This window comes from Onychostoma macrolepis, chromosome 07 (assembly GCF_012432095.1).
Source record: "Onychostoma macrolepis isolate SWU-2019 chromosome 07, ASM1243209v1, whole genome shotgun sequence".
Lineage (NCBI taxonomy): Eukaryota > Metazoa > Chordata > Actinopteri > Cypriniformes > Cyprinidae > Onychostoma > Onychostoma macrolepis.
This window is the reverse complement of record NC_081161.1, coordinates 30,739,338-30,754,477: the sequence shown is the minus strand read 5'-3', so window position 1 is coordinate 30,754,477 and position 15,140 is coordinate 30,739,338. Positions and strand designations below refer to the sequence as shown.

At 39.3% G+C, this 15,140-nt stretch overlaps 1 protein-coding gene across 4 annotated transcripts in view; it reads right to left on the bottom strand.

Moving 5' to 3' along the window:
* Nucleotides 1-15,140, bottom strand: part of rnf111 (ring finger protein 111) — a 47,662-nt gene that overhangs the window by 19,612 nt on the left and 12,910 nt on the right. For all 4 annotated transcript variants that reach the window (XM_058781494.1, XM_058781496.1, XM_058781495.1 and 1 more), the window contains exon 3: nt 9,575-9,701. In XM_058781494.1, the coding sequence (XP_058637477.1) occupies nt 9,575-9,701 (127 nt within the window). The remainder of the gene's footprint in view (nt 1-9,574; nt 9,702-15,140) is intronic.

The following is a 15,140-nucleotide window of genomic DNA, read 5'->3' as shown; positions in this document are numbered from 1 at the left end:
TCTCCAGGCTGGGATTTAGCGGCCCCAAGCCCCTGTGTCTGGAGATCAGGGAAGCCCCCTGCCTCCCAACCCAACACTGGTGAGCCCGTTAACCACAGATTGCATCATTAAAACATCAAAACAAAATGATTACCAACAGGCTTGGAGGGCTGAGGGATTCTCTGGAGACCAATGGAGTGACTCCAGAATGTCAGTTTCCTTGTGAACATCTCAGTGAGTGCGTTTATATGCACATTTTACAACAGTTACGCTTAATAAATCAACAATATGTAGGTCATGTAAACAACTTAAACTGAGTTCTTTATATCAAGTAAAGCAAAATCAATTCACATGTAAATCTATTGATGTTCTGACATACCTCTCAACTTCACATTTACACATTCAAATAACTGACTGCCTGTGTAAAAAAAAAATGCTAAACTAGATGTGTTATTCTGTTGCTGATTTGAAAACATTTAGGGGAGCAGATCAGATTGAACGGTGTGCTCTCAGCATCAGTATTCAGAGCAAAAAGAACTGACTATTACAAAAAACATCCTAAGGCGTCCTCCAGAACATTTGTACTCAAAGGACAAATAAAACAAACACACAAGAAACAAATCACAAATTCTACGTCACTATAAACACTCAACGTACAATTCCTGCTTCTTTAATTTCCCCTTAGGATCAACAAAAGCGCAAATTGCATGCATTAAAAAAAATCCATAAAAATAATACATAAATGGGGGAGGGGAAGGGGAATTTAAAGTCTCAAAACTGAAACATACACAAACAAACAATGACCATTGTAACACTGGAAGGACTCCAAGGAGCAGAACTCTTGAAATTATGAATATCTTAAAACGTCAAACATTTACCACAGGAAAATCTCTTTAAATGGTGCAACTACTATAACAGAGAGGTGTTTAATACATATTGCTTTACTACTATGGTTGTGTAAGATAAAATAAAACAAAACAAATTAAAAAAGATACTGCATACTTAAAAACAAATCCATTCTACTAGGGTTGTGCCAATAGACAATAGCATCATGTATCAATGATAGTTAGAGATGTTGCCTGCGGCTGATGCCTTTTTGACGATAGCAAGATGATTGTTATTATTATTATTATTATTATTATCAGGCTAGTAATACTATCTAATTAATATTAGGGCTTATTTGTTCCATCATATTTCTTTTTCCGCGCTTTCACAGTGTTACGCGTTATAACCAATCATACATGATTATGTTGAGCTTATGAATGCAATGGCCAGAGGCATTCAGATGAGTCATCGCTGAAACAGCAGAGTTTTGTTGTTCAGTGCGTGCTGATTGAATTCTGACTCGCGAATTCTCTCATCACAAAAAAACAACGAAGTGCAGATGTACTTGCAATGTAAGCATAAAAGATTTATTCATCATACAATGTAAACAGCTTCACTGATTATAACAGGAGTGTTTTTTTAAAGTGTATAAACCTGAGTCAAGTTATGATGTTTTTTGATGTAAATGCTCTTTGCTCGTTTTCTGTAGCTGTTTTTTGAATATCTGAGGAAATGTAAGTCTTATGATTAGTACTTTACAATGTTTCTATTAAATTGTTATCATATTAAATACAAATTCAGTCATATTAAAAAAATTAGGCTGCTTTTAGCCTTACGCTGGAGTTGGTTCACTTTTCGTCAATGAAACTAAGTAAATAAATAATAAAATAAAATAACACGATAATATTGTGCATCGGTGAACTCACAGGCTGACGATAGGATGATATCGCACAAAACACAAAATTCTGCATACTAAATATATTACATACAACTGCACTTAAAATCATGCCCAAAACACCTAAGACTCCAAGTTCTTGAGGAAGCTTTGAGAGTGTCGAATCAGACGCGAGTGCTGGGGAATACCTGAGGCTGTGTGTGACACTGCTCTTTAATTGGCAGAATCACAGGCAAAGCCAGAGAAATCACCTGAGACATGCCGCTAATTACCCACAAGCAGGCCTGGGATTATTTTGTAAATTACACCAGCATGGCATTTTGAGTCTATAGTTGGGATGGGCTCTGTAAACACAAGAACTGATAGGGTGGTAACCGGGAAGGAGAGGAGGAAGGATTATTTTGGAATTTGAGGAATTTTAGGTCTTTGTCCACGGTGCCTTGTTTGCCAAACATATTATTAGAATTCTTCTTCCTGTACGTCTCAAACAAGTTTGCAGTGGGCGGGATCAACACAAGCCGGCGTAAAGGTCAGATGAGAGACCCTGTGCAGAATCTGAAAGGGAGTCCTGACATTTTTTCATTGGATTCCCTTAATAGCCAGCCATTTCTTTAAGCAATACAACAGAAAAGGAGTCCATGCAAAATGTGTCAAATGCCTGTGTGTGTGGGAAGACGTCTGCCGAGTTTTGCAAGCTTTTGCATTTAAAGAATGCATTGTGAAATGGGGGAGGGGGTGAAACGGAGTCGCTTCAGAGGCTCACCAGCCAAACAAGTGACCATATAAAACCACCAGATAGCATCTTCCATTCAAGTGCCTCAGAAACACTTTCAGACAAGACAACATCATTTGAACAGACGAAGAGAGGTTTTCTAATAAAATCTATAATGCAAAGATTATCTGTAACGCAGCCGTAAGCGGATGTCTGCCACAGCTGCTTGTGCATATTGTGGGTTCCATCAAATCCGACCCCCCTCCTCTGAATTAATAGTCCATCTATCTATATAATTTCTTCATGCTTTCCCTCATCGGTCTCCATATGCACTATAAACAAAGGATCTTTGAGTGGAAGAGCTTCATCGCTCATCCAGCTGACCTTAGACACCCAGAGCCCCTCCTCCAGCTGAGAAACACTCTCAGCATTCTGCTGCAAGCCCAGGCACCTCAGGGAGATAGGAAAGATTAAATGAGACCACTCTCGCTACATAACACACATCCAGTTCCTGGAAATGCTTTCCATAGGCATGAGTTTAGACTAGAGGAAGGGAGGAGTGAAGAGAGAAAAGCAGAACAAGAGGTAGGCATATGGGTTAAAAAGAACAAGGTTAAAGAAAGAAAAAAATACTAGTCAAATTGCACTGTTATGACAGTGTGAAGAGCTCTGAAGAAAGTCACGCTTCATAGCTGAGCCTTCTTCAAAATATGTTTATAGAGATGGATCTGGATATTTGACTAGTCATCGAACAATCGACTATTTGATTTATAAGATTGACTAGGTTTATCTAGATCCATCCAGATGTTTTAATGTGTGAACATGAATCTGATGATGCCTGGTGGATTTCGGGCCTGTGAAATGCGTTTTATTTTTTTCTCAAATTCAGTTTTTTTTCCATTCATTTTCTGGATTCCATTTGAATTGTTTCAATACATTTTAATAATAATAATAATAATAATAATAATAAAAATGAAAATCTCAAATTTACTGATTTTATTTATTTAGTATTTTATTAATTTTATATTCTGTGTTAAAAGGTAAAATTCCTTAAACAATGTTCTAATAATAATTTTATTATTAGTAGTACTATCATTACATTAAGTAATATTTTTCTATCACAGTTTCTTTAAGTTAAACAGAACTTTTATTTTGACGGGTTGCTGCGAAGACCTTTACGTTTCTGTTTGCACTGTATGTATTAGGGTTGGGCCGATAGTTTTTTAAAATTCTTGCCAGTGTTTAAACCATTCAGCGCTCGCGCTCTCTCCTGGAGAACCAGGTTCACGCACGCACACACACACACACAGTTTGCGCATGCGGTGCATATTTTTTCCGTGCTCATGTTAACAGTTTAAAATGTTCACACTGCACACGGTTGCGGTCCGGCAGTGCGTTCCAGGGGTGGTGCGTCTGCAGCAGTGCAGAGATAGTTTTCGCTGCACGCACTGAATTAAAGTGACAGCGCATTGTTTGAAGTAAATATGAACCTGGATTGACACAAAAAAATTTAGTAATTACACCATAAATGCATATAATTAAAGTCTACTGTGTTTCACAGTCAACACAAAGGCTATGGCTTTTTGGCTATAGGTTTAAAGGAAAAAAGCACTTTTAGATAAACAAGGCAATAATAGATGGCACTCATGGAGGTACAGGAAAACAAAGTTCTTTATGAACCGCAGGATTGCTCGTAAAAGATTTAAATGCAGAAAAGGCAGCAGAGCTGACTGTTTCTGTCAATGGTAAGTTTTAAATTTACAATGTTTGATGATGATGTAAGAAAAGTAGTTTAAATGTTTTGTCACTTGCTTGAGCAACTTAATATATAAATCCAGAAGTAAATGCAAAAGTAAAAAGCATTGAATAATGTGTTTCTTATATTTATTGCATTTAAACACGTCTATGAAAGATTGTATTACTGTACTGTGCAAAAAAAAGAATCAATGCTGAAAAAGCATTTTAAGTAACAATGTTTGGATTTGAAATCAAAATAATGGATAAATGTGTTTGTAGTAAACAGCCACGGATCAGTAGTGGACTCCTGTGTGAAAGCACAGTCAGTGCTGCTTCTGCACCACTTACGTACCGCACTGCATACGCACTGTAAACGGAGTATGTATGAACCAGGTGTAAAAGGCCCATCTTACAGCTCATGAAATCAGGCTTGTGCTGTGTGTAAGCTATTGTGCAACAATTGCATGATTGTCAAAACAAAAACGCAGTGTATGATCAAACGTTTCGGTGAGATAAATATATATTTTTGAAAAATGTCTAAAAAATGCCCTCCTCCACCCCTCAAATTAAAAAATACCCTCTCACAAGTGTTACCTAAGAGGGGAATCCTTTTTTTAAAAATGAAATTCAGGCCCTGAATAAATGTCAAAAAACCTTGATTGGATCATCACTACAAATAATTCTACATGATAAAAAGAAAGCTTTAAAAAGATCGGTATCAGTGATTGGATCGGCAGATACTGCTTTCTGTGATCGGCCTCAAAAATCCTGATCGGAGTACCCCTATTCGGTATAGACAACTTTATCACCGTATCTGCCTTGCTAAGAGTGAATGCAAACTACACCTATTCACAATGCTCAAACGTGCACTCACAAAAGACACACCCATTTTCCTCTGACCTTGGCCATGTGATGTTTTCCTGAGCTGTAAAGCCTCTCCCTCCCCCTTCACTGAAGTCCAATCTAAACCACAGCCGACACACGGCTTGCAGATCAGCATTCAGTCACAAACACACAAGCCCACATTCCTGCACACTATCTCCCTCTCTCTCTCTCTCTCTCTCATCCTCACTCTCCACACTAAAGCCATATAACGGCAGGACCACATGATTTCAGCTGCATTCCAGTGCTGTTGTTTGAAGAGAGATAATAGTCCTCATGACCTTTAGGAAAATAAATGAGGGAGCTGATCTTACTGGTGCAGAGAAAACAATGTGCAAGTGGAAGAGGGAAAATCTAATTAAACACACACATACACACACAAACCTATAGAACTGCTCACTATATAGCTGGCCAACCTAAGCACAGACAGCAAAATCAGCAATCAAGACAGTCTTCCTCAAGGTTCTCTGACTGGATGTGCTTTCTACACCCAAACACAAGCACATGGCCGGCAGGCGGGGCATAGAAACGAGACACAGCCCTCATCAGCTGTAAGGACAGAGGAAGCATTGTTGTACCTTGTCATGTGATTTTACCAGTAAAAAACATGATTCTCACACTCTAATTGTATGTATATTCTCCCACTTTAGTTGCTTCTATTTTAAGACATAGAGGAAAATAGAAATATATGGGTATATTTATGGGTAAAATGGGTACATATGGGTAAAATTAATAGGAAATATAAATCTAGAAGTAAATGCAAAAGTAAAAGCATTGAATAATGTGTTTCTTATATTTATTGCATTTAAACACGTCTATGAAAGATTGTATTACTGTACTGTGCAAAAAAAAGAATCAATGCTGAAAAAGCATTTTAAGTAACAATGTTTGGATTTGAAATCAAAATAATGGATAAATGTGTTTGTAGTAAACAGCCACGGATCAGTAGTGGACTCCTGTGTGAAAGCACAGTCAGTGCTGCTTCTGCACCACTTACGTACCGCACTGCATACGCACTGTAAACGGAGTATGTATGAACCAGGTGTAAAAGGCCCATCTTACAGCTCATGAAATCAGGCTTGTGCTGTGTGTAAGCTATTGTGCAACAATTGCATGATTGTCAAAACAAAAACGCAGTGTATGATCAAACGTTTCGGTGAGATAAATATATATTTTTGAAAAATGTCTAAAAAATGCCCTCCTCCACCCCTCAAATTAAAAAATACCCTCTCACAAGTGTTACCTAAGAGGGGAATCCTTTTTTTAAAAATGAAATTCAGGCCCTGAATAAATGTCAAAAAACCTTGATTGGATCATCACTACAAATAATTCTACATGATAAAAAGAAAGCTTTAAAAAGATCGGTATCAGTGATTGGATCGGCAGATACTGCTTTCTGTGATCGGCCTCAAAAATCCTGATCGGAGTACCCCTATTCGGTATAGACAACTTTATCACCGTATCTGCCTTGCTAAGAGTGAATGCAAACTACACCTATTCACAATGCTCAAACGTGCACTCACAAAAGACACACCCATTTTCCTCTGACCTTGGCCATGTGATGTTTTCCTGAGCTGTAAAGCCTCTCCCTCCCCCTTCACTGAAGTCCAATCTAAACCACAGCCGACACACGGCTTGCAGATCAGCATTCAGTCACAAACACACAAGCCCACATTCCTGCACACTATCTCCCTCTCTCTCTCTCTCTCTCTCATCCTCACTCTCCACACTAAAGCCATATAACGGCAGGACCATATGATTTCAGCTGCATTCCAGTGCTGTTGTTTGAAGAGAGATAATAGTCCTCATGACCTTTAGGAAAATAAATGAGGGAGCTGATCTTACTGGTGCAGAGAAAACAATGTGCAAGTGGAAGAGGGAAAATCTAATTAAACACACACATACACACACAAACCTATAGAACTGCTCACTATATAGCTGGCCAACCTAAGCACAGACAGCAAAATCAGCAATCAAGACAGTCTTCCTCAAGGTTCTCTGACTGGATGTGCTTTCTACACCCAAACACAAGCACATGGCCGGCAGGCGGGGCATAGAAACGAGACACAGCCCTCATCAGCTGTAAGGACAGAGGAAGCATTGTTGTACCTTGTCATGTGATTTTACCAGTAAAAAACATGATTCTCACACTCTAATTGTATGTATATTCTCCCACTTTAGTTGCTTCTATTTTAAGACATAGAGGGAAAATAGAAATATATGGGTATATTTATGGGTAAAATGGGTACATATGGGTAAAATTAATAGGAAATATACTTCTAGAACCAAGGCTGCTCAAAAAAACGGGCAGGTCCTGTTGCTCTCTATAGTATTGTTATTCTGAACATATCCAGCAAGTGAACAGACTGGGCTGCACATCAATGCCTGACAGACCCACCTGCTTTCCTGAGACCAGCACATTGTGAACCTCCACTAAGAAGGCCAGCATGCATTATAGCTTTACAACCTTAAAATCACTTACTAATCTTTGTGTGCATGTTAAGTAAACATCCCTCCAGGCTTGACTGACTGTGAAAACTTGTTTCACCTCACTCATGCTGTCACAGAGGTTTACAGGCTTCCATGAATGCTATGGAATAAAACATGCACCAGTGAATAAACAGCCTGAGGAGTTACTCATCTAACACTAACGTCTGAATGATTCAGGTCCTGAGAAAGACAACCAAACCACGATCAACCTCCAACGCACGGCTTACGATAACGACAGTTCGGGATTTGACGGGCTCAACTGAATGACTTTGCTGGCAGGCGTGTGGTGGCGGCCAGCACTATTTCTGGCAGCGGTTAAAAAAGTAATAGAATAAAGTGATGATTCTGAGCTCAGGAACAGACGCCTCAATAACAATTAGGAGAGAAGCGGGACAGCGAAACCAAATCAAGCAACGGGAAGAGGGGGCGTAGTTCGGACAAAACCATATCAGATGTGATTGAGTTTAGAGCTTCTATCAGATTTCAAAGGGGAAGCCTTCTGAGAGCACCGTCTGACATAGTTTGGGTGAACCCAGCCAAAATACTGGAGGCTATAGCATTTATTAAATGGATATGCCGTGCAGCAAACTGAAAATCGAATCTACATGCAAAGGCTCTGCTCTTCTGCGAACTCAATGGAAATCTTTACAACACTCAAGCCGAGGCACTGAACTTCTTTTGGCAAGAATGTGAGAATGTCCTACCGGTCACAAGACCAAAAAAAAAAAAAAAGAAAAAGAAGAGAACCTTGTTTGATTTTGGTCCACAGAAAGACAAAAAGTGGGCATTCACCATGATTTGGGGCTCATCCTTAAAGCACACAATGGACTCTTTTAATATTTCTGGGTTTCTCAGAAGTTGAAGTCTTCATAGTTGGGTAAACTTCTTTGGCAATTAATCAAGTATTTTTGGCGATTCCGTTTTCTCAAATAGAAAACGAAAAACTCCTGTATGATTTACAATGCTAATGACCATTGAAACACGTAATAATAGTCTGTGAAAATGGTTCATAACAGCTGGGAGCTCAGTGGAATACCTACATAACAATAGAGACAGCCATCTTCATGTCTAAACCCAGATGTGCTCTTTCATCTGGACGAAACAGTTCCTTACTGGGGACTTCAGAGAGCCGTAAACAGCCATGAACCTCGTACTGCAGTTCAGATGAGTTTATATAATGCCATGTGAAGATCTTTAAAGGTGCCATAGAATGGAAAACTGTATTTACCTTGGCATAGTTGAATAATAACAGCTCTGTACATGGAAATGACATACCGTGAGCCTCAAACACCATTGTTTCCTCCTTCTTATGTAAATCTCGTGAATAAAAAAAGACCACTGAAAAATATACGAATCAGAACATAACACCGACTGTGACGTAACAGTCGGGATCACTAATAGTTACGCCCCCAACATTTGCATGACGTATTCCAGCCCATGTTCTATGCCATCAGATGTTCTGCAAGGTATTGTGAAGAAACAAGTGAGGACAACAGTGAAAATGGGAGATCATGGAAATAAATGTTATGTTCCAGGCTGTGCAGGGGATGTGAAGTGCAGGGATGGGTTTGTGTGTATTCAGAAAGGCACGCAAAGCAAATAATGCGTTCTAATAAAATAACGCGAACCACTAAAGAGACATGGTTAGCTCCTTACTAGCGGTAGCCTGTTAAATTACATAAGATTTCACTTACCACATAAACAGAGTAAGGAGAGATGACTGAGGATGATGGCGAATGATTTACAGATCCTGAGCACCACTGACAAGCATCTGATCTTGTAAAATGTGCGGTAAGTGCTGCCGCTCCATAGTATAAAAAAAGCTTATGCGATCGTGAATCCCCAAAGTGAAAGTGAAAGTGAAACTAAAAAGCGATCGTGCATTTGAAAGCAGTTTCAATGCCCAGCATATTAATAGCGGCTCCCTGATATCAGAGAACAATTGAAAATATTGTATCAATGCATTCTATGGCACCTTTAAATCTGCTTCACCAGAAGTTTAATAGACACTAGATGAAATCCAGTTACAAGGACATATTGATGAGAAATCTCACCTGAAGGCATCTCCAACGGTTACAATCTCCACTTCACTGTCCGTGGAGGTGACGTTGATCTCCTCACTGGCAGGTACTGCAGGTGCAGGAGTCGCTTCGATCACAACCACGTCCTCATCCAGGACACCTGATTGATTACATGGAAATTAAGCTTAATTAATGCTAACATTCAAGCAACAATGCACTGAAACCTACTTGTATACAGCAAATACTCATGATCCAGATCACAATTATGGATACTGATACATGAAGTTGAAGAGATGCAACTGAGCCAATAAGAACTCATTTTACTTCTATGGTATATTTCTACTATTTATTTAAAGGGGTCATATGATGTGATTCCAAGTTTTCCTTTCTCTTTGGAGTGTTACAAGCTGATCATGCATACATAAGATCCCTGAAGTTGCAAAGACTAAAGTCTCAAAACCAAAGAGATATTCTTTATAAAAGTTAAGACTCTGCCACACACCCCTAAAACGGCTCATTCAAACACGCACAGATTTGCAAAACACTGCCCAAATGTTTATGCAAAGAAAGGGGGCGTGATTTTTATTCTCGCTGTAGTGCTGTTGCTGCCGCCAGCGCCATGTCGTGGAGACGCTGTGTTTTGTTGTGAAAGCGAAACTAACTACTTTGTTAGGGCTTCCAAAAGAGGACACAACTAGAAATCAGTGGTTAACTTGTATTTACAACACTGTTCCAGAAGAGTTCAACCCAAATATTAGAGTGTGTGCGGCGCAATTTACGGAGGACTATTTCCTGAACCTGGCAGGAGAGTAGCCTTGCTTGCAGGCTTGCACAAAGGCTGTTTCTATAAATTGTCCTTGCAATTGCAACTTTGCAAGGACAGTCTGGCGCTTCTGACTCACAGCCTGTAAGTACGTTTCTGCTACTGACTATTCAAACGCGAGTTTTGAGCTGTGTAGAGTAGTGCTTGTTGTTTGTCGTTTCTCCGATCACGAATGCAGACATGGTAATGTTTAAGCGGCGTGATGCAACGCGACGCGTAAGAAGACAGTACAAGTCATTATAATCAGTAATTATGTCCCCACTGGATGCAACAAATGCCTCGTTTGTAATGGGTTTTATTGTTTTAATCTCGTCTCGCCGGGAAAGGCCATCACAATACGGTGAGGGGCGTAACATTTCCATCTCACGCTTGAGGTATTCGGCCAATCACAATGCACTGGATAGCTGGACAATCAGAGCACGCCTCGCTTCTCAGAACGCGTTTCAGAAAGGCGGGGCATAGAGGAGCAACAATTATGTACAGTATGTGGAAAATAACGTGTTTTTTGAACCACGTAAACACATTGCATTACACCAAATACACAAAATAATGTTCTTTTTAGCAACGTCATATGACCCCTTTAAAATGCGTTTGTAGAATAGCCTGAATAAAACCATTATTTCAGGGTCTCTGTTATTTACATGATACTAAGTTGCTCTTTTGGTTCACATGGCCTTCAACATGTTCTTTTGAAAAAAATAACACTAAATAAGAACCTAGAACATGATAGCTAGTTAAGGAGGAGACTATGGTGGGAGAATTTGTTTAGAGTATTGGGGACATTATGAGGAGAGAAAAGAAGAAGAACACCTGCAACAAGATCACTGACTACAAACTGTATGAAGCTGTAAGCTGCAAGTGAGGTGGTCAGACGTTCTGCAGGCATCTCAACTTTTTTGACATTTGGAACTCTGTGACTTGAGTGTTTCTTGCAGAGAAGAAAAGGCAGATTCTATGACACTTCCAGTAGTACACAATTAGCCAAGGCAAGTTTATTTATATAGCACTATATAATTCAAAAAAAATACTAATTCAAAATACCTAATTTAAAACAAAAATAAATAAAACTATTTAGTACAATCAGTTAGGTTAGAAATGCAAAATCTATAAATGATTCATAGTTGTTTATCATGAAGTTACTAACATCATGTTTTTATTCTTACAATTACCAAACAATTGCAAAATCAAAAAAAAATAAAAGTCTATAAAAATATTAATAATAATACTTTTTGAACACTTAAGTCATGATGGTTGTAAACCTCCAAGTAGGGCTGCACGATATTGGAAAAAAATTCACATTGCGTTATTTTGTTTTTCTGCAACATACAGTATCTCACAGAAGTGAGTACACCCCTCACATTTTTTGTATTTATTATATCTTTTCATGTGACAACACTGAAGAAATAACACTTTGCTACAATGTAAAGTAGTGAGTGTACAGCTTGTATAACAGTGTAAATTTGCTGTCCCCTCAAAATAACTCAACACACAGCCATTAATGTCTAAACCGCTGGCCACAAAAGTGAGTACACCCCTAAGTGAAAATGTCCAAATTGGGCCCAATTAGCCATTTTCTCTGCCCGGTGTCATGTGACTCGTTAGTGTTACAAGGTCTCAGGTGTGAATGGGGAGCAGGTGTGTTAAATTTGGTGTCATCGCTCTCACTCTCTCATACTGGTCACTGGAAGTTCAACATGGCACCTCATGGCAAAGAACTCTCTGAGGATCTGAAAAAAAGAATTGTTGCTCTACATAAAGATGGCGTAGGCTATAAGAAGATTGCCAAGACCCTGAAACTGAGCTGCAGCACGGTGGCCAAGACCATACAGTGGTTTAACAGGACAGGCCTCACCATGGTCGATCAAAGAAGTTGAGTGCACGTGCTCAGCGTCATATCCAGAGGTTGTGTTTGGGAAATAGACGTATGAGTGCTACCAGCATTGCTGCAGAGGTTGAAGTGGTGGGGGGGGTCAGCCTGTCAGTGCTCAGACCATACGCCGCACACTGCATCAAATTGGTCGTCCCAGAAGGAAGCCTCTTCTAAAGATGATGCACAAGAAAGCCCGCAAACAGTTTGCTGAAGACAAGCAGACTAAGGACATGGATTACTGGAACCATGTCCTGTGGGCTGATGAGACCAAGATAAACTTATTTGGTTCAGATGGTGTCAAGCGTGTGTGGAGGCAACCAGGTGAGGAGTACAAAGACAAGTGTGTCTTGCCTACAGTCAAGTGTGTCTTGCCTACAATCAAGCATGGTGGTGGGAGTGTCACAGTCTGGGGCTGCACGAGTGCTGCCGGCACTGGGGAGCTACAGTTCATTGAGGGCATGAATGCCTCAGCTTCTTTAGCAAGGCAGTGGTCGTCTTGGAGGTGTGTTTGGGGTCGTTATCATGTTGGAATACCGCCCTGCGGCTCAGTCTCCCAACATGATAACGACCCCAAACACATCTCCAAGACGACCACTGCCTTGCTAAAGAAGCTGAGGGTAAAGGTGATGGACTGGCCAAGCATGTCTCCAGACCTAAACCCTATTGAGCATCTGTGGGGCATCCTCAAACGGAAGGTGGAGGAGCGCGAGGTCTCTAACATCCACCAGCTCCGTGATGTCGTCATGGAGGAGTGAAAGAGGACTCCAGTGGCAACCTGTGAAGCTCTGGTGAACTCCATGCTCAAGAGGGTTAGGGCAGTGCTGGAAAATAATGGTGGCCACACAAAATATTGACACTTTGGGCCCAATTTGGACATTTTCACTTAGGGGTGTACTCACTTTTGTGGCCAGCGGTTTAGACATTAATGGCTGTGTCTTTTTGAGGGGACAGCAAATTTACACTGTTATACAAGCTGTACACTCACTACCTTACATTGTAGCAAAGTGTCATTTCTTCAGTGTTGTCACATGAAAAGATATAATAAAATATTTACAAAAATGTGAGGGGTGTACTCACTTCTGAGAGATACTGTATATTGCAATAACAAAAATAAATAAATAATTCACCAGATGACTTGAATAGCACTATTTTGAGAAAGAAAAAAAAGAGAAAAAATAAATAAATCAATGACTGGGGTGATTTTGTAGGTGAGTAAATCAGCATAGGAAATAAACAACTTACAAGCATAGATAAATATAGCAGAATAAAGATACAAATGAAATAAACAGTGCTTTATATTTTTCAGGCAACAGTTTTCAGGCAAGTCTAACAGTATTCAGGTACAGAAATTGATTAATCAAATGTAAAACTGCATAGTCTTCACTCTATAAATTAAATCCAATAAATGTTAAATCTACAAAAGTGATTTTGTACCAACAAAATACAAACAAAAATGTTTTTGTTGTTTGAATAACATGAGACACAGAAAGCAGGAACATTAAACTGCTGTGAAACATATACTGTTACATACATCCATTTTCTTTCTCAATTGTTTTCTTTCACCTAAGCCATAAGCAACTGTGTTTACAAGGATACCTGCAGAGACATGCATTGTGACATAGTTTCGCGCATGTGTCATTTCAGGCACAAACAGATATGGAAGAGAACAGAATTCGTTGTTCTGTAACTCGTTCATCTGCACAGCTCTCACCGTGTCTAAACCGGATGCGAGCAGCGCATTATTTTGTAGGACTAATAATGAGATTTTTTTAAACATATATTCCCATTTAAACAAAATATTCCAATGGCCCCGCAACCCTATATAGGACAAGCGGTTTGGAAAATTAATGTAAATTCCCATGGCGTTTTTGAAATTTAAATCATTTTAAGTCATCTTGAGGCCCTTAGAGGGCTCCGGCCCCAGACTGAGAACCACTTGTTTAAATCACATAAGGGCAGGTGATTATTTCATTTTGCACAGGGCAAATAGCCTATGCAACGGGAGTCAAGCCCGTATTCCTTACCACTAACCATAGCGACAGTGACCAAAGTAAAATCAAAGATGGCGACGTCCACAAAAACTGAAAGTCTTATCACTTTCTGACACAACAAGAACCCAATCGAGCCACGAGTTCTTTCGTCAAATCTTCATTAACCGACAGCAGCTTTTAAATTTGGGTGGAGAGCGGAGTATTTAAATCGCACGCAGAACACAAAACTGACTGGAGCGACTGGATCTAAAACTTTCAGATGACACGCAGCTCATTTCTCCGTCACTGTAAGTTACTGAAAACACACATGAAAACACGCAACACAGCCAACAGCCACTATAGATTATATAAGATAATAAACACATGATTACGATAGGATATTTGTATGTGATTTTCTTGAGTTGACTGTGTACATCTGAAATGCTAATTTGTGCAGCGATATAAAAGGCTATAAACAGCATATTTTAACAACAGTAAACGACCAAATCCCATGTGATCGCAAAAGGAAGTTATTACAAACACTCGATGGTGGTTTAAAGTGAGTTCTGAGTAAAAGTGTACTATTAATCTCATAAATTGTCTTATGAAGCATGATGCTAATATTAGCTCTAATGCAGCTGCAGAACAGGTCCAATTCTTCTACATAATGCATTTTGTCATAATACTTCACGTAAGGTCACAAGAAAATGTTTTGTTGTATTTATTTAGAAATACTTTTGATAATAGTTGGGTAAATGTATACTGGGATTGAAGCGATGTGGCTTGGTAAACGTTTTATTGCCAGTATAAAGGCTGATAATGGCTGAATAAAAACAAAAGAATAATGATAAAAGAATAATAAAGATTATGTCTCATACCTGGCAGAAGTGTGAAAGGTTCTGTTTCCTTAAACTAGTTTGTCATGTATTTCTTTAT